The sequence below is a fragment of the Thalassophryne amazonica genome, chromosome 22 (genome assembly GCF_902500255.1).
Source record: "Thalassophryne amazonica chromosome 22, fThaAma1.1, whole genome shotgun sequence".
Lineage (NCBI taxonomy): Eukaryota > Metazoa > Chordata > Actinopteri > Batrachoidiformes > Batrachoididae > Thalassophryne > Thalassophryne amazonica.
This window is the reverse complement of record NC_047124.1, coordinates 7,237,601-7,257,550: the sequence shown is the minus strand read 5'-3', so window position 1 is coordinate 7,257,550 and position 19,950 is coordinate 7,237,601. Positions and strand designations below refer to the sequence as shown.

Here is a 19,950-nt window from a genome sequence, read left to right as displayed (position 1 = left end):
TAAATCAGTCTTGTTATGTACTCTACTCCCCACCCCCGCCATCCTATTTCTGTTTTATTCTGGCTCTTCCATTTTTTTTCCCCTCCATTCTCCCTGTCCCTGCACCTGACCCTGGGTTCTTGTCTTGCTGTGCTTTAGTTTGATTTTATTACCCCTCTCATGCCGGCGGCGGAGCCGGGCTGTCCTGCATTGTGGCATCAAGGCTTACGCAGAACTGGCATTACTCTTGCACCTAAAAAGCTTATGGTGAGGCACTTGTGTGTGTGTGTGTGTGTATATCATTTTTTTGGCTTGTTTCTCCATCCTACTTGTACACTGACACAGACATTGCCCCCCCCCCCCCCCCCCCCCAAGTCCTAACCGTGCTGTCACATCAAGTTTGTGTGTCACTTCAGCATTTTGTCTCATTGTGTAAAATCGCACTCGAATCTACCACTTTATGATGCATTCGTCTAACGACGTGACCGTTTCTGTAATGTGCGTTCCAGCAGTGTCTCCGTGACGACGGCGAGGATCTGGCATGTCAGGAAACAAAAACTCCTACAGATTAATTCAATAATAATAATAATGAAATCAGTGATTTGCTCTGCAGTGCGACTAAAAACAATCTTTAACGCTTTAATTTGAAAGGCCCGACTCTGTACTAATAATCCCCCTGTCTGTCCTCACCGTCAGGTTGCTCAGCTTGCTGGAAAAGTCTCCTCTAAAGTGGAGGAGGAACGGAAGGATGAATCTCCAGCTTCGTGGCGTCAGGGTTTGAGAAAGACTGGCAGCTACGGTGCGCTGGCGGAAATCACAGCTGCCAAGGATACTCAGCGCGAGAAGGACTCAACCGGCGTGATGCGCTCGGCCTCCAGCCCCCGCCTCTCATCCTCATTAGACAACAAAGATAAAGACAAGGTCAGCTGTGGGCGCATCTGTCAGGGACGGGATATTTTCTCCTGCATCTGTGAGTGTGTTAGTCAGAGAACATTTCTCTGCAACGTCGGATATTCAGACAGATGTTTGGTTTGGATGGGAACTGATGAGATTTTATTGATCTAGACGTCACTGTCGATTCTGATTATTGGTCCACTTCTTCCTTGATTTTATTTTTTATTTTATTTTTTTTTTTTATCAATGCCTGATCAATTTTCTGAGTGGGGAAAGTATATAATCCACAGTGGTTTTCAGTATCGGGCAGCAGTTTTTTTTCTGATCCGTGGTGGGGGGCGACGCACAGCTGCATTGATAACCCTGAATGTCTGAGGCGTAACTATTCTGATGGACTGAAAAATTTGGAACTGGTTCTTGATTTTAATCCCTAATGTTTGTACAGTATCCTGCAGATGTTACACACATGAAAACGCTGAGGCACTCTTGGACCCTTACATAAAAATAAACAAACAAAATACTATGATCAAAATCTGAAAAAAGGGGGGCAAAAATCTGGTTTCTCTATCTTAAAATTTTTAAAATTATGGCCGACAAACTCATGGTGCCAGAAAATCTGTACAACTTTATCAGTTTAAAAAAAAATATTGGCATGTGTAACATTGGTTTAACATCCAAATCATCACATTAAAAGTTTTTTTTTTTTTTTTTCTCTCTCTCTCTCTTTTCTTTTTGTGGAGGGATGGGTGTGTTAACATTACCAAGTAATTAAATATGAATTGGCCAAATACAAAGCGTGTAGAAAATAATTTCATCTGTCTGGAGTGACTGTTCAAGAAGGGAACTCTTGAGGACAAACATCCTGATGACTCTGAAGGCGACTCTAGCTGTGACTGGACAAACTGTGCAGCTAAAGTGACTGAAGCTGAAAAGTTTTTGCATTTCTTGTGTAAACTGTCAGTAACATGAGGCTGTTTCCTCCTTCAACTACAGGAAAAGGACAAAGGAACCCGGCTCGCGTATGTGGTTCCCACCATCCCTAGAAGACTTGCCAGTACCTCAGACATCGATGAGAAGGAGAACAGGTAGAGGAGGTGTCACGTGGCTCTGAGGAAAGGTGTTGGGATGGTGTCGCTAAGCTTACTGACAGAACATGGGTTGTCATTTTGGGACCTTTGACTTGACTGGAATTACGTGAAAGCACGTCTTCTTCCACAGTTTCTGCAGTACTAGGTGTAGCTTCTGTTTCACAGGGACTCCATGACTCTAATACGTAGCGGTTCTTACACCCGTCGACGATGGGACGATGACCTGAAGAACAATGAAGGAAGCGCCTCCATCAACCGAACCTCCTCCTACCAGCGCAGGTCAGCCTCCACTCCTCCAAACGGCCACAGGCAGAGCTCTGCACCACCAGGTCTCACGTGTTCATCCAGCGTGAGGTTGACTTGCATCGCTTTAGACTTAAACACCGTTTTGGTTCATCGATCCACCTGCATTGTGCCGTTAAACTTCAGTGTGCACAAGTGAAAAAGCCATGCAAATCAGCCTTTCTCTCTCACCGCCAGTCTTTTTGCATGATTGTACGTCTGTGCCGCGAGTTTGCACTGCAACACTCGGAATTTTCAGTGGCACAAAACCGAGACTTGGACATGTGCTGCGTTCATGTCATATGGGAACAGTTGTTAATACCAGCTTTTAAATTTTTGTTTAGTTGTATTTTTGCTTTTGGCTTTTTGTGTTATGGCTTTTAATGATTACCAGGTCTAGGAAAATGTCGTCCCATATGACAGAAATGCACCATTAGCGCATCAAAGCTTATTAGTCTTAAATCTGTTTGTGTATGTTTCTTATGCTGTGTGTGTGTGTGTGTGTGTGTGCGCCTCTTCTGCTAACTTGCTCTCTCACCCACCTGCCTACCAACACGCCAGCACGTCCCACACGCTAGCACTAGGGCGGAGCGGCAGCACGCGGGACGTGCCAGCCAAGTCTTCGTCCACCTCCAGCTTGGACCCTAACACCTGTAATACTAAACCTTGGCAGCCGCCCTCCTCCCACTACCAGTCTTACAGCATTTACCGCAGGTACATACCGCCTGACGTCTCTGACTGTATGTTTGCTCTGCTGGGCCACCTGCCATTAGTTTTGGGCTGTTCTGCTTTCTTTTAGTATTAAAAATGATTAGACCCCTGCTTGTTTTAGAATTCAGTCAGAATAAACCTCTTATTATCTTAATGTCTTAAAAAAATTTCTCCTCATGCTAGTTTTACTTTATTTTTAGCACATCAGCAAATAAACATTGAGGGGTAAAAAAAAAAAGCATATTTGCCAGCGTATGAATCAGGTTTTTTTGTTTGTTGTTTTTTTGTTTTTTTACGACTAGTTTGGCAAGTCATGCAACTCTGGTGCGACCTGTATACTGAAAAATCACACATTTATTATTATTATTAATAGTAATATTTATGCAGGGCTTTCACAGGAATCAACAAATTAAAGAAAATAAATGCCATAATAAAAGTATGCTACAACGATGCACGAAAATAAATGAATAAATAAATTACTCTTGTTTATATTGTAGTGTTCATCTGTATCAAATAACATTGAACATGTCCATCTTAATAACTTTTGGAATTTAAGTCCTTGGTGTACATGCCAAAAGCTGAGTCCTTCCTACAAAATTCCACTGTTCACTTCTCCATCTGTGTCTGTGACTATTCCTAGTGTCCAAACTATGTCAGATAACCTCTAATATGTTGGCAAACACAGATGTATGTGTCCATCTGTCTTATTTTGCAGTTTAAAAGTACTTACCATATGATCATTAATGGCACATGCTGTGGTGTGCACATGTGCTGCATTGAGTTAGACTGTCTGTTGTTAAACTTGCCACTGGGGAAAAGCTATGATTAAAAAGTGAGTACCACATACAGAAAAAGGTGCGACTTACACTCCGGAAAATATAGTAATACTATTTAAAAACATACATATGTACATGTATACGGAGCCTTTTTTTTTCCCCAGCACTTTCAATTATATTGCATTTTGTTAGTACATTTGTCCAACTGATTGTCAGCAAAGCCAATGACTCAAATATCTCATTAAATGAACTATGAATGTTAGAAACATTAAGTCAGCGCCAACATACATGAACATGAATTGTGTACTTTTGTAAAGAAAACAGGACTTGGCATCTGATAGAATTTCGAAATCCTTCCTCTTTCCTTTGGCCTCAACAATGCAACAGTGTCTCCTAGTGGCATGAAATAATATAACCATGTGGCTCTTGTCACGATCTCTGTGAATGTTGTACAAAATTTCTAGAATCGAAATCGATGTAGTCTTGTCACTTGTTCCATAAAATACATACCTTTGCAAAATTGGTGTTTTAAAAATACAACTGCATGAAAAGTCAGTCAAAGCCAACATAATTGGATGTGTCACTCTGTTGACCCGCGGAGGGGAGATGCTACAGGCGTCTGGCCACCGTTTCAACCAGAAGGATCTGTAGGCGGTTTCTTTAGCCGCCAAAGTCAATGATTGTAACATTTGTTGTCATAGAAAGAGTTGATTGGCTTTTGTAGACTGATTTTTGAGTCATGAGTCATTAAATTTTATTTTGATCCTGCCCCCCCCACCCCCACCCCTTTTTCTTCTTGTTTTTAAATTCCTGATGCTCTTTCGCCACAGCGGCTCTTTTGGCAGAAGACATGAAGACTTGAGCTCTTCGACCACCTCCTCATCCACGACCACCACTATGCCCTCATCTGTTACCTCGCCCACTGGCCACCGAGGCCTGCTCTCCAGCCTGGGCTCCTCCTCCATCCGCACTGGCTCCACCGGTCTCACCAGCAGGTGCGTTTACATTAAATGGCCAACAGATAGCGCCGCTCCAGATTGAAACCCGATTTATCTCACTGTTCCGTGTCCATTGACTTCACTGTCACTCTTGCATGTAGATGCTTTATTCAGAATTTGTGAAGATTGTGTCTGGAAATTTGAGTACAGGAATGGTTTGGGATGTGAAAATGTGTTGGAACTCTTGAGTCAAGTGTTGGTGTGCAAACAGGTACTGGTCAGAGGAGAGTGCAGAGAGGGAAAAAGAGAAGGAGAAGGAATCTGCTGCGGTCATCCCCACTATAAACACTGGCTCCACCACAACCACCACGGCTACGACCACCACCACTGTATCGACCACTACCGCCACCAACACCACTACTACTACTACTACTACAACTACTGGCACTGGCATTGGCTCTGAAAGGCGCAGGTAGTACAACGGTTCACAGCTGGGTCTGGGACCATGAGAAGTCTTATTGGTGTCCAAGACATCTTGCCATTTTTTTGACATGGTTTCCCCAACCTTCAAAATTTCTAGACAGTCTGTATGTAACGTGCATGTTTGCAGCAGTGGGGGAGTGTCTTATCTTTGTGGTGAGTCTGGGATGGTAGGTCAGTCTGAGCCGCATGGCGGCAGCTTGATTGTGACACTCTGGCAGAAGACCTGAGAGCTCAGCAGACCACCGACCCATTATCACTTCCGGAAAGTAGGGTCTATCTGCTTTAGCCGGGTGATGCATCTGTATACCTTTGACCATTTACCAGATACGAGGGTTCTCTGGACTGAGGCACCCATCGACGATTAGTGCTCTCTAGTGGTTTCTGCTTTTTGTTACATGTAGCACAGCATTTCTCCCACTGGGTGCAGAAACGACATCTGCTTCTTATGTGGTGATCTTTACAGGCATTTTATGGTGGCTGGAGGGCCAACCCCTAAAGAGGAGTCCTGGGTGTAGTAGTTTAACAATGTCCTCAAGATATCATCCTGATCAAATATTTGTAACTTTGTAACTTGCAGATTAATACAAAACATCATCTGAATGTGACCTCAAAGCAAACTGGCTCTGAAAGCTTCTCTCAGCCAAACAGTCATTTGGATGCATTTCCTCTGTTTTCAGAATAGTATATGTGTGTGTGACAGTTGAATGTGCACATATGTGATCGTGTATCTGAGTGTCCGTCTTCCCGTTCCAGTGCTGAAATAAGCCACCTGTCGTGGTGGGAGTGGAGCAGAGCTCCTTCACAGCTCAGGCTGCTCCAGTCTGTTCTCCTTATAAGGAAGCAGGGAAGAAACTGCACATTTTGCTCAAGGCCAAAGCTTGAATGAGCTCATGTTGTGTCCAGCAGATGTTTACACCAGACCGAGCTAGAACACCTTAATGCTGAATGTGGAAACTTGAATCCGCTTTTTACTGCAGTGCCTTAAAGAAAGCTGTATAAGCTTGTATTTGCAAAGGAGATTCCCGTTTCAGTCCTTGGTAATACCATGAACATGGACAGACATTCCATGGAGCAGAATGGTAAAATAAAAAAAAAAATCACATGCCCAATAGACCGTTGTTACATTGTTTGGCGCATGCGCACTGAGTACTCTGTAAGTCGCTCTTGTAGAACGCCGTGGGGCGCAGAGCCTTTTAATGTGGGCGTGCAACCTCCATGTAACTACATGGACAAGCCTGAGTCTTTAGATTAGATAGAATTTTATTGATCCCTTGGGAAGACTCCCTCAGGGAAATTGAGGTTATAGTAGCACACAGGGTAAGAAGCACACAACGCATCAAAAGTGAAGTAAAAAACAATTTGCAAATATAAATACCAAAAATACTGCTGGCTACTGATTTACTGGCTATGACTGTTCCTCTCCTTCCCATCCTCTGTCTTCCTGTTACTCCCCCAGTGAGAAGTTGTACAGTCTGATGGACTCTATGGGTAAAAACACTGTGACAGATCCCTGTAACTTACCCAAAGAAAGCTGGACAAAGATCCTTAAACATGTCCCAGATATCACAATTACAACAATAAGATAACATTTAATGGAGAACATTGGTCCCGTCAGCTGTAATCCTGTGGGCAGATTTTTGTCCCAGCTTTATTCGTGAAAATCATTCAGTATCACAACAGTAAGAATAGCTTGTGCTAAAATACATTTGTCTTGAGTCAAGCGTGCTTTGCACAAATAATACCTGTTTTTCTGGCAAAAGCTGGAAAGAACAGCGGAGTTTTCCACCATGAAGTGCTGTCAGGCAGATTGCAGAACACTATCAAAACACAACGCTCCAGTCATTCATCAAAAACAGTAAAATGTACTGCTCCAGTCGTCATGAAAATAAAACACCAACTCAGTATTTCACAAGCGTTTTGAAACGGTGAAAGGTGCACTGAAGGCAGCTGGGTGCAGGTCCTTACTTTCGTTTTGAGGCGGGTTGCCAAGTCTGTATTTTATAAACCAGCCTGTTCGGAGGCAAGCCGGATTACGCAGTTTCATCCTGTTTTAGCACTTTTTTGGATCATGGGTGACCATAGTACAACAGCGCCCTGTGAAATGAGCTGTGAGAGCTGCTACTCGTACACGTTTTGGACGACTAGGCAATTCACGGCCCCGTGCTGGCCCACGAAGGTGGGAGGTCACGCAAGATTTACACACTACTGAGCATGTAACAGCGGTCTGTTTAGGTCAGACTCTAGTAGATTTTCAGGTTAATTTCATCAAAGCGTACTTTTATTAGCTCTGATCTACCTGTTGGCTGGTGGTGTTTTAAACCCTTCGGGCTGCAAGAAGAGCAGATGGGCAGCTATGTGAACAATGCATGGACCTCATTTCTCCTTATCAGGCAGTAGAAATCACTTTCTACTCTACAAACCCGAAACATTCAGTTAGTTTTTCTCCATGATCTGTGTTTTCTGTCCTCTTGTTCTAAAGTGACTGGTTTTTGTATGATTCAGATCATACCTGACGCCAGTACGAGACGAGGAGTCGGAGTCCCAGAGGAAAGCTCGTTCCAGGCAGGCTCGACAGTCAAGAAGGTCCACACAGGTTAGATAACCCATAATGCAGCACTCATTCCACCGAGCAGCAGAATCACTTTAATCATCCTTTGCTGCTTCAAATGTCTTCTGATTTGAGATGTTCATCCGAGCTGTGCATGTGTCTTCCTGTCGTCTTCTTCCTCCAGGGCGTCACTCTGACTGACCTGCAAGAAGCTGAGAAAACAATCAGCAGGAGTCGTGCCACAAGGAGCCGGGAGGAGGAGAAGGAGGAGAAAGAGAAGCAGGACAAGGAGAAGCAGGAGGAGGAGAAGAAGGAGACGGAGACCAAGGAGGATGATTATCGGTCGAAGTACCGCAGCTATGAAGAGGTGAGCGCCTCCTCTGAGCTCAGAGGAAACAAATCGAAAGCCGCTTTGGTCATGAGTGAAGTCGTCAAATGTCCTTGTCCCACCGCCTTGCAAACGTGGTCACACTAACCGTGGATGTCCATCTTCTCTTCCTACCAGCGCTACCGGCCTTCATCCTCCTCCTCCTCCATTTCCACAGCCAGTAGCACCTCCACACCATCCTACACGAGCACCTCGTTGTCCTCCAGCTCCCTCAGCAGGCCCAACAGCCTGACAGGAATCACCTCCTCCTACAGCCGCCCCTCCAGAGACACTGAAAAAGGTCAGGCCCACTCATTTCCTGCTGGTGTCTGAAGCTGTTTTTTTTTTTGTTTTTTTTACACCCGGTGTGCGTTCTGCTTCTCAGTTTTGCATCAGTTTTCCCTCGTTGATAATGATGAAGTTCCTCTTCCTGTCCTACATTTAAAGGCACGGACAAAGAAAATGATTTGACTGACTTTTAATTCACTTATCTTCTCTTGACAAAATTCTGTGATGCATCTCTGTGAAAAGGAAACACTGAGCTCTTTGTCCCACTCGGACCTGCACACTTTGTTCTGAATTCATCTCATGCAAAATAAAATCTGTTGGATGTTTGCAGTCCTGTTAAGATAAACTGATGCATTTTATGTGTCTTCTTCAGGGAGATGTTTTGTTGTTTTTTTTGTTTTTTTTCCTCTAAATATGATTGGACACAATTGATAGTTTTGTTGTATTACCACATAGTATAATAACACACTTATTGTATGTCCTCCTTTGACAAACAGAGACTGAGAAAAAGGAGGAGGAGAAGGAGGGAGAGGACAAGTCTCAGCCTCGCTCCATACGGGATCGCAGGCGGCCCCGCGAGAAGAGGCGCTCCACTGGAGTCTCCTTCTGGACCCAGGACGTGAGTGGTGCACTGACAAACGTTTTCAGACAGCAGACAAGCACTCAGGGGAACTGTTCATGGGGTTCTGACGCTGTGTGATTTGAATTCCAGGGTGATGAACATGAGCCCGAGCAGCAGTCCGACTCAGAGGAGGTCAACGCCAAGGGAGAACCAGAGGTACCTTCAGACACACACGGACGGAAATCAAAGTGTTTGAAAGATTAATGTGATTTCTGCCCCTCTGAGTCATTTCCTGTTTTGGTCTGATGTCATCAAGGTCCCGTCTTTGATGCTATGTACAGTTTCTGTGCTGTACTCGCTCTTTATCACTTCTTCTCGCTGACTGCTGACTTTTATTGTTTCCTCCATTTAATCTTCCTGTGGTTGCTGAGGTGACCTTGTGGAGGAACTGTGGCCTCGGCGACACATCTGCAGGTTTTAGAGACGCATGCGGGCTCACAAAGTCGAGGAAACCAGGTTCAGAGCGGCCAAGAAATGCCAACGCACCAAAAACGAGGCGTCAGTTTAACAGGAACAGAAACACGTTTTATCTAATGTCTTGATCAAATAACTGCTGGTTTTAGGCTTAATCAGTTTGAAGAGCCTTTTTGGGTCTAAAAAAATAAATAAATTGCAGTTGAATATCTGAACCAGCAAACCATGAGAACTTCAGGTATGTAAAGTCTGTATAAAACATTTCATTAATATAAACAATTTTGAGGTTTTAATTGATTCATGTGAATCTTTTAAAGGTTTTTCATTGCTTCAGTAGAAAAGGAGACCACTCCAAACCGGCCTGTTTGACCTGATTAGCATCGGCTTTAGCTTTTTCTGTGTGAGTTATAAGGCAGTTGCATAATGCGTTCTGGTTATACGATAATCAATTTTTTTCAACTTATTTTCATATATATAGCACTAAATCACAACAAAGCTGCCTCAAGGCGCTTCACACAAGTAAGGTTTAACCTTACCAACCCCCATAGCTAGAACACAGGTGACAGTGGTAAGGGAAAACTCCCTCTGAGGAAGAATCCTCAAGCAGACCAGACTCAAAGGGGTGATTATTTATTTATTTATTTTTTGTCTAACCAAATTTCTGGACTGTTGATTATTGCCAAAGGTATGCACTCAGTATGTATCCTTCTAATGACTACATTTTAATTTCAATTCAGTCTTTTATTAGTATTTTTAATAAATTGACTTTCTAATTGTGGGCTGATTGATTATGTCACTCCAAATTGATAACAATAATAAAAACAATTTTTCTTGTTTAAATTCTTATAACTTTTGACCTGGTTACAATTTAATAAATAAATAAATCTTCTTAATTACTATTGAGAGGCGATTGATGAATCACGTTGCCCGTCTCATTGTTTCTGAAATGGAAGATCGTCACGTGGGATGTTTCATCAGTTGATCTTTTCCCTGTAACGCTGACAGGACTTTTGGAGTTTTGTCTTTGGGTTCTGTTGCCACGGCGGTCTTTTCTCCAGGAAACAATCTGCATATGTGCTTATAAAAATGAAAAAAGAAAAAAAAAAAAGCCATCGGCGTGTTTGAAGTCTGCCGTCATTCTCTGCGTTGTGGCAGCACAGTTCCTGGAGCCGCATCATCCCACGAGCTGCTCACATGCGTTGTACTTGCACCTGGACAAAACTGAACGTAGAAATTTGGTTTTTGTACATTCAGATGTAATGATGATGCGAGTCGCACTTGTTTCACATTGTGCTTTTGTCTGTGTGGTCATTAACACTCACTTTGGTTTTTGTTGCTTTCTTGCAGAGTGACAGATTGTCCAGGTATGTTTTACTCCTCCTACATGAACCTCTTATCTTTTAATCTGTTAGATGGCATTTTTTAAATATATATGTTTAAAAAATCGTATTTGGATGAAATTGTTTAGGAACGAGACCAGCACTACTTCTATAGATCGCAACGACACTCTTTCGAGCCGAAGCTACGGTGAAAGTCGGAGGCCGTACTCGAGCCGACTGGATATGGGCGACAGCACTGACTATAAGAAGGTATGGTTGTTCTTTTATTGATCTTAGTAGACATAAACATATTTCCCAGACTGAGTCGACACTACTTTTTTTTTTTTTTTATTAAACTAGTTTGGGAGGTCCTGCAAGTTTATATTTTGAGGCGACTTGGATATGAAAAAACTCCTGCATTATCTGTGGCCACAAGGTGCCACTGTCTGTGTAACAAGTTGTTCTTGTATACTCACTGACTACTGTGATTCACACTGAGTAAGAGGAAGAGCTGTGACTGATAAAACCATTATACCAGAGAAGGAGTAAAAATAAATAAATCATGCTCTCAAACTGAAAGACTGCACTTTAGAATAAAAAAAAAAAACAGAATATAACTTTTATACTCCACAGAACAACACTTAATTGGACTGTGTGACCAAAAAATAGCACCAGTATGACTGAGTGTTTTGTTGTTATTATTTATTTATTTATTGATCTCCACTTCATGCCCTATGACTGCTGAGATAGGCTCCAGCCCCCCATGACCTTTAACTCAAGTAGGCAGGTATATAAAATGGATGGCTATTTATTATTTATTTTTGCATTATAAGCAAATAAATAATGCGCATAGTTTTCACATGATTAATTACATTGCATGTTAACCTTAGATGTGATTGTCTGACATTAGTTGCATGCGACTAATACTCCGGTGTGACTTACAGTCTGGGGAAATATGGTCCATTTAGAGCTACAATGCACTGTTTTGTTGTACTGTTTGAAACAGTCGGTATAGAAAACAGGAATGTCAAAACAAAATGCACAGCTAACAGTCCTGAATAGCTATTTTCACAAAAACAGCGAGTCGAACTGTAAGTCGTTCTGTCTGGTAGAGTTTCAGTGTTTTCAGGTGAAACTAATGCATACTGTGTTAACGCCGTTCTGTTGGCTGCCTGTTGGATGTTTGCCGTCCCTCCAGCTTTACGAGCAGATCTTAGCTGAGAATGAGAAGTTGAAGGCCCAGTTACGTGACACAGACCTGGAGCTGGCAGACTTGAAGCTACAGTTAGAGAAAGCTACACAGGTATGTTGGGTTCCATATTTGTGAATTATTAGGTTGCGTAACGTTACACCGCAGTGCAATTGTTTTGAAGTACAAACATGGCGTTTAAGATGCTAAAATGTTGTTTGCACATTCTGTGACTGAAATGTGCTAAATCGGTGTAAAGACAACCCAAACAAGTACCAGCAGGTGATAGTCAGCCGAACAGTTCCACTGTATCTCTAAGGCCCTTGTACCGTAACTAACCAAATTTGGTGCAAGAGTGAACAATTAAGTTACATTATCAGACATTACTTCAGCTAGGCACACCTCATTTTGAAACAACTGAGTCCGGGGCACGCACTGGCTAATGGATGGTCTCTGTGTTTACATTGTTCTAATGCCGCGTTCACACCGGGTGCGATCAGACGCTACAAATTTGCGGGGGTCACGTGGCGATGGACGCGCCTCCTTCGCCCGGTGTATTGCTCTGCTTTTGCTGCGAAAATTCGCCCCAGTGCGTCATCAAATAGGAGGAGCTTCCATTCCGCTCGCCAGCTCCGGTTGTCAGTCAAGTTAACATGACGGACCTTGATCACACGGAGCGAGTTGTTGTGGAAAGCTCCCAATACAGGGAGTATCATTATTTCCTGCAGGAGCTGTGTCTGGATGACTGCTGTTTCAGCGGTCCTTCCACCTCTGCAGGACCCAGTTTGAGGACCTCCTGTCCTGTTCATGCGCTCATGTAAACAATAAAAAAAAAAACAAAAAAAAAGGAACTCTGCTGCCTGCTGCGGGTCTGCTCCTTGCTCTTCCCCCCAAAAACTCTGTCATAATTGTATTTAGAAACGAGTCACCATTTGTTTTATTATACATCTGTGTAGTTAATTAATAAAATATTCTCCATGGACAATTCACTCGCGCGCGCACGTTACCTAGAAAGAAAAAGAAACTCCGCTCCCAGCTGCTGCAGGGCTGCTGCTCCCTCCAAAAACTGTCATAATTTTGTTTAGAAACCAGTCACCATTTGCTTTATTATACAGCTGTGTAGTTAATAAGTAAAATAATCTCCATGGACGATTCGCTCGCGCGCGCATGTAAAATAAAAAGAGAAAAAAACCTCCGCTCCTGCGGGGCTGTTGCTCGCTCCAAAAACTGTCATAATTGTGAAATAAAGGACAAAAGAGACATAAGTCCTGCTCACAGGCTGCTACCAGATACAGGACATGTTCACATCTTCAGTCAAACTCCAGACATCTCCACGTCACTACGTATTCAGTCCCTGATCTCATCACGGCGCGACGAGACGAAAAAGTTCAGATTTTTCAACTTGGGGAGGAGGGCAATGTGACGTGATGTGACGCAATATCGCGCCAATCGCTCAAAATTGCTTCACTCGTGTCCATCGTGTCGTGCTGCGTGACTTGGCGCCAAAACGCATCCTTACATAGAGATTACATGGCAACCTGTCGCTGCAGTTGCTCGCATCGCGCCCGGTGTGAGCACACTGTTAGTGTGTCTTCCAAAGTTTAATGCAGTGTGTTGCAATACCTACATCAGCCACGACGGCTGTATCTCCATAGGAGCAGGACAAAGACATATAAAGATAACAGGGAAAATATGCATTTGGAACAACAACAAAAAGAAAATGGCAGATTTGATGAAGATATGAATGTGAGCCGCCTGTTGTGGATGTTAATCGTGCTAAATGTTGAGATAATTACGTCGGGATTTGTTTCTTTGTCGTTGCAGAGGCAGGAACGCTACGCTGACCGCTCACAGCTCGAGATGGAGAAAAGGGTAATGACGGAAAATCGATTCATGATGCATCACACTTTGATTTTGAAGAATCGTTTAACTTTATCTGTTTGTAAAAAATCAGCAAGTCCTTTCAGCTGTTGTGATTAATTTAGAAGGCATCATGGTAACTATGTGAATGGGTTTATGTCTGAAGGTAACGAGCAGGCCCCAATATCATCTAGGTGGTGGTATGATCTGAACCCGAGTTTTATCGTGTTTTTTTTCTTTTTTTCTTTTTCCTCTACTTCCTGCTGCTGGCTGTCGTGTCACACTGGCCCTCACAGCTGCGGTGGCAGGGAGCTCCTCCCACCTCGCCACCCAGAATACGTCACCTTCTTTCACCTTTTTTCGTCCCTCAGAAGCAGCGTGTGGTCACGTTTCTGTTTTCTTAATTCTGTGTGTCACAGTTTGTGCCAGGAGTTGGATTGTTAAATGACCTGGAAGTACCTTTGAATGTTTACATGCACTTTTGTTCTCTCTCTCGTTCTCTTCCCACTTTTCACTCATTCGGTCATCACGACGACATCTTTCGCTACAGCTGCAACTTAATTCCTGGATGTTTGTAGATCAAATTTGAGCTCAAACTCCAAATTGAATGAGTCTTGGCAGTAAAATCGTGCAGTGCAGCCTCTGAACGTAAACCGTGTCTGTCGTCTTTAGCCGCGATCTCCGAGTGCATCACTGAACGCGTAGGTTTACTTGGCTGTTGCTTGCAGACGCCTCACGAGTCATGCGTGTGTTGAAGCGTGTTTCTGCTGCACCCTCACCGTCTCCCACACCCAACTTGATTTCACACGGTGTGAAGAGCAGCGCGGAATCCCTGTTTAACCCGCTGTCCTCTGTCTCACAGGAAAGAAGAGCTCTCGAAAGGAAGATTTCTGAGATGGAGGAGGAACTTAAGGTAACTAACACACACACACACACACACACACACACGCTGAAGATGAGTGTCTGCATCACGAATAGTCCGCGAGTAGAATCCGATTTTTACATAATCGGCACCACTTAAGGGGAATGAACGAGATTTACAATCCAGCCTCTGTATAAAATGACCTGCACAGAAGATGTATGGTGGCCATCGCGGGGCGTCGCCCTACCTGACCACCATAGTGTAATGAGGCTGGATTGTGTTGTTTAGTCGCCTTATGTAGTACTGAAAAGCTGCTCATCTTGTGGACTAGAAGCTAAACTGTGTCCTACAAACAGAAATGTGTTTAAATGTCAGCAGTATTGCACAGGTGTGTGTGATGACACGTAGCATTATTATAGTCTCATGTTTGACTGCAAAGCTGTTCAGTGTCTCTGGTATTCAGGTAAAACCTTCATGGTCTGAGCTGACATAACGTCCAGATCTTCAATTAAATGTTTCTTTAAAAAAAAAAAAGGGGGGGGGAGAATCTATTTTTGTGTTTTTCTCAGTTTTATTTTTTTCTCGTTGTCGGTTTTTGAGCAGGTGTCCGCTCTGATCAGTGTCACTTTTCCATTGTGTCTACAGGTGGGAAACTCTTAATCATTCCTCCAGTCTCTAAAATCTCACTTCATTTTCTAACAGTCTTCCTTTCTCTTTTCCCTCTTTCCTCCTCTTGGCCCCTCTTTCTTTCTTTTTTCTTTGTTCATTTTTTGTTTTTGTTGTCTTGTCTTTCATTAATCCTGTCCTGGTTTGTTTCTGTGGGATCATTTCTCTCCTCTGCCATTCTGCTTTTACTTTTTTTTTTTTTTTTTTTTTTTTTTCTTCCCTCTCTTTTCTGTGTTGTGGTTCTTAACCCCCCCCCCCCCCCCCCCCCCCCCCTTTCAGAACCTCCCCCAGGTAAAGCAGGTTCAGGCCCTGCGACAGATTAAGGAGCGGCTGCAGGCTGAGAACCGGGCCCTGGCCCGCGTGGTTGCGAAGCTCTCACAGTCCGCCTGCAGCCAGCTGCCCGCTGCCGACCTCTAAGCCACGCCCAGTCTGCCACTGCCATCTTCGCCTCCTCCTTTTGTTCTTTCTCACCTTCTCCCCACCCCATTCTTCTCATGCTCCATTCACGCTCCGCTCCGTGTTCACACACACAGGCAGGTGTCCAGCCGTCACATCCCGTCTCTGCCTCCCTGCAGCTTTTGGTTTTGATAACAGGGACTAGCGTCTGTATTTGTTTTTTTTTTTGTTTTTATTTTTGGTGCCTCACTCTCCTTTTTCAGTACATGGTGGTTGTGTGTTTCCTGCACCTCTCAGTGATCTGCAAATTAAGGCTGTGGTGACAAAATCCGCATTTGAAAGCACATTTCAGACATCAGAGTCCATCCATGTGACCATCCAGCTGAAGCTGCTCTTCAGCCTGACACAGTTCAGTACAGTTTTCCTGCACAGCGCCATCAGCGTGTCCTGATTGTCCCGCGATGCTGCTTGGCACAAATCTGTAAAAGTCCGGGAAGGGTTCCGTGTGGTACTCCAAGCGAGTTCAGTGTGCACTTTTGCCACTGAGCACATAAAAACGGTTACCCCGAGATGTGAAGAGTCTGAAACATCTGGTTTAATGAGTGGTGACTGACTGGAGTCCACTTTACTGCACACTAACCCGGCAGATGTGGCTCATCAAAGATGTCCCGCCTTGTAATGTTAATGTCACAGCTGCTGTTTGATTTTCGTGTTGAACAAACATCTGGTTTCTCTTTTGCGTCACATTTTCTGCCCAGTAACTGGTTACTTTTTTGATAAATGTGCTTGAATGTCGCCTGATTCCATCTCAGAGACTCTCGTTATTTCACGAGGAGCAGAATTCAAGCTGATTTGAGCCACACCTGCTCCTGATTTCCATCATCCATCCAGCAGGTGGCAGGCTGGTCTGTGGAGCATTACATATGTTAAAAAATGTTGCTTTTTCTATTTTAGTTTTTAATTTCAAGTTATTGTGTTAGTAGGTTTGTGGTGGTGGGGGTGGGGGTGGATTTCACTGAGTCACATGAAGGGACGCTGTGTGACCACAATCCACTGAACACAGGTCGACCAAAGGGTAAAACAAACAAACAAAAAAAAAACACGGGAGTTAACAGACACGGGTCAGCTACAAATTTGTATCCGACCCGTGTCTGTTAACTCCTGTGTGTTGTTTGTTTGTTTTTTTCCTTGGCTGTGCAGTTGGTAACAAACGCACCACCATGTACTGTAAAAGAAAAGTGTTTTTTTTTTTTTTTTGTAGTTTCTTGGTGTGACTCTTCCATCGGGAAGCACAGTGGATCAGTTTGGCTTGTTCTGGCTTCTCTGCATGATACAGCTTCTTCCTGTTATTTCTTTTTATTTCCTTTTTTTTTTTTTTGCATCATCTTTTTGATTTGTCTTTAGAGTTTGAACCTTTCCTTCCCAAATGTTAACTTCACAGATGGCATCAGCAAAATCCTCAGGACAGCTGCAGGTGACAAAATCTTTAATGTCACAGCTTTTTTTGGGGGGGGGGGGGGGGGGGCATGAGGAGCGTGTAAGGAATAAATCACTAGAAGGAATAAAAAAAAAAAATCTGCGTTTAAACTTGATTCACAAGACAAAAACCTACAAAGTAAAGAATTGTGATTCTGTGCTTTATTTGTATATATCCTGTCTTTTTGTGTTTTTTTTTTCTTGCATGTTAATGACTATAATATTTTTTATAAATATATTCCCATTTGTGTTGCAGATTTTATTTTTGAGTAATGGACCCCGTGTGTGTGTGTGTGTGTGTGTGTGTGTGTGTGTGTGTGTGTGTGTGTGTGTGTGTGTGTGTGTGTGTATATATGTATAAAATAGACTAGATCTATTATACATATAAAACGGGCAGAATCAGTTAAATGTATGTAACCAGTTAGTTCCAGTCAGGAGGTGTTGAACATCTACGAGGGCATCCTGAATTGCGACCTGCCTCATTTAATGATCATGTCAGAACTTCGTCTGAAAAATTAAATGCCTGCCTTAAATAGGTGTCGGGGATTATGTACATTTAAAAGATTACATTTGGTTGAATCACATTTTTTTGTAAGTCTGCTGCAGAGTGGTAACTTAACATCCTAAAGCCTGATTTATGCTTCTGCAGCTCCGTGGCTATGCAATGACATTGACGTGCACGTTACCCTTTAAAGTTCCATTTGCTGCAGGAACAGTGGGTTTTTCTGGATTAATTTGTCCCTCAACAAGCTCAATTTATTTTTACAATCAATCTCCAAACTGATATGTATGTATAATTTTCCTTCATGAATTACAGGTCATTTGAGTGTTTTTTTTTTCAGACTCTGTGTTGTAAAGTTAGTCATATTTGCGAACTTTTCTGCCAAACATTTGAGCCATGATCAAAATGTAATCATTGGGCACACTGCAAATACTATTAAATATGACAAAAGGAGTGAAAACGTAAAAGTGACAGATCATAGCCTTTAGCAGTCACAGTCATTTAGCAGGTGCATGTCAGGCTACGGAGAGGGTTCACAGGCACGCAGAGGGCTCTCATCTAAAGCTCTTTGGTTTGTCACACCCAGGGACATGCATGAAACTTGACACCGTATTACAGTGCAGGCTGCATTTTGTTGCACTTTCCTTAAATCAGTGAGTGTCCGTGCTAAACTTAATTTCACAGTTCTGTTACTGGGCACGTCCAGACTGCTCTGTCCGGTACGTGCGAGTGGCTTTTAATGGAAATGAATTGCGATGGACGGGACAATTTGTCTGATGTGAGTGAAACTGTAGTATATACGGTGTTTATTACATGGAAAACCATAACAAAAGCATTGGGACTTTTACTTTCGCCCGATGAGTGTAAATATATATACAACCCCTGGCAAAATTTATGGAATCACCGGCCTCAGAGGATGTTCATTCAGTTGTTTAATTTTGTAGAAAAAAAGCAGATCACAGACATGACACAAAACTAAAGTCATTTCAAATGGCAACTTTCTGGCTTTAAGAAACACTATAAGAAATCAAGAAAAAAAGATTGTGGCAGTCAGTAACGATTACTTTTTTAGACCAAGCAGAGGAAAAAAATATGGAATCACTCAATTCTGAGGAATAAATTATGGAATCACCCTGTAAATTTTCATCCCCAAAACTAACACCTGCATCATATCAGATCTGCTCGTTAGTCTGCATCTAAAAAGGAGTGAACACACCTTGAAGAGCTGTTGCACCAAGTGGACTGACATGAATCATGGCTCCAACACGAGAGATGTCAATTGAAACAAAGGAGAGGATTATCAAACTCTTAAGAGAGTAAATCATCACGCAATGTTGCAAAAGATGTTGGTTGTTCACCGTCAGCTGTGTCTAAACTCTGGACCAAATACAAACAACATGGGAAGGTTGTTAAAGGCAAACATACTGGTAGACCAAGGAAGACATCAAAGCGTCAAGACAGAAAACTTAAAGCAATATGTCTCAAAAATCGAAAAATGTACAACAAAACAAATGAGGAACGAATGGGAGGAAACTGGAGTCAACGTCTGTGACCGAACTGTAAGAAACCGCCTAAAGGAAATGGGATTTACATACAGAAAAGCTAAACGAAAGCCATCATTAACACCTAAACAGAAAAAAACAAGGTTACAATGGGCTAAGGAAAAGCAATCGTGGACTGTGAATGACTAGATGAAAGTCATATTCAGTGATGAATCTCGAATCTGTATTGGGCAAGGTGATGATGCTGGAACTTTTGTTTGGTGCCTTTCCAATGAGATTTATAAAGATGACTGCCTGAAGAGAACATGTAAATTTCCACAGTCATTGATGATATGGGGCTGCATGTCAGGTAAAGGCACTGGGGAGATGGCTGTCATTACATCATCAATAAATGCACAAGTTTATGTTGATATTTTGGACAATTGAAAGGATGTTTGGGGATGATGAAATCATTTTTCAAGATGATAATGCATCTTGCCATAGAGCAAAAACTGCAAAAACATTCCTTGCAAAAAGACACATAGGGTCAGTGTCAATGAGCAGATCTGATTTGATGCAGGTGTTAATTTGGGGGATGAAAATTTACAGGGTGATTCCATAATTTTTTTCCTCAGAATTGAGTGATTCCATATTTTTTGCCAGGGTGTGTGTGTGTGTGTGTGTATGTATATGTGTATGTATATGTGTATGTATATATGTGTATGTATATATGTGTATGTGAGGTGTAATGTGTATTGGTATATATGTGTATGTATATAGGTATTGTGTATATATATATCTGTATATGT

General features: G+C 42.7%; 1 protein-coding gene across 8 annotated transcripts in view; it reads left to right on the top strand.

The window, feature by feature from the left end:
- Positions 1 to 19,950, top strand: part of ppp1r12a (protein phosphatase 1, regulatory subunit 12A) — an 85,128-nt gene that overhangs the window by 59,321 nt on the left and 5,857 nt on the right. For 2 of the 8 annotated variants that reach the window (XM_034163884.1, XM_034163883.1), the window contains exons 10-26: positions 676 to 900; positions 1,867 to 1,958; positions 2,127 to 2,240; positions 2,805 to 2,957; positions 4,561 to 4,725; positions 4,940 to 5,140; positions 7,654 to 7,744; positions 7,884 to 8,066; positions 8,205 to 8,367; positions 8,852 to 8,973; positions 9,067 to 9,132; positions 10,738 to 10,754; positions 10,859 to 10,979; positions 11,908 to 12,012; positions 13,723 to 13,770; positions 14,621 to 14,671; positions 15,566 to 15,577. In XM_034163884.1, coding sequence (XP_034019775.1) covers positions 676 to 900; positions 1,867 to 1,958; positions 2,127 to 2,240; positions 2,805 to 2,957; positions 4,561 to 4,725; positions 4,940 to 5,140; positions 7,654 to 7,744; positions 7,884 to 8,066; positions 8,205 to 8,367; positions 8,852 to 8,973; positions 9,067 to 9,132; positions 10,738 to 10,754; positions 10,859 to 10,979; positions 11,908 to 12,012; positions 13,723 to 13,770; positions 14,621 to 14,671; positions 15,566 to 15,577 — 1,929 coding nt within the window. Of the gene's footprint in view, positions 1 to 675; positions 901 to 1,866; positions 1,959 to 2,126; positions 2,241 to 2,804; positions 2,958 to 4,560; positions 4,726 to 4,939; positions 5,141 to 7,653; positions 7,745 to 7,883; positions 8,067 to 8,204; positions 8,368 to 8,851; positions 8,974 to 9,066; positions 9,133 to 10,737; positions 10,755 to 10,858; positions 10,980 to 11,907; positions 12,013 to 13,722; positions 13,771 to 13,924; positions 13,959 to 14,620; positions 14,672 to 15,565; positions 15,812 to 19,950 lie in introns of those variants that run through there. The other 6 variants (XM_034163887.1, XM_034163886.1, XM_034163882.1 and 3 more) reach the window with 6 other exon arrangements.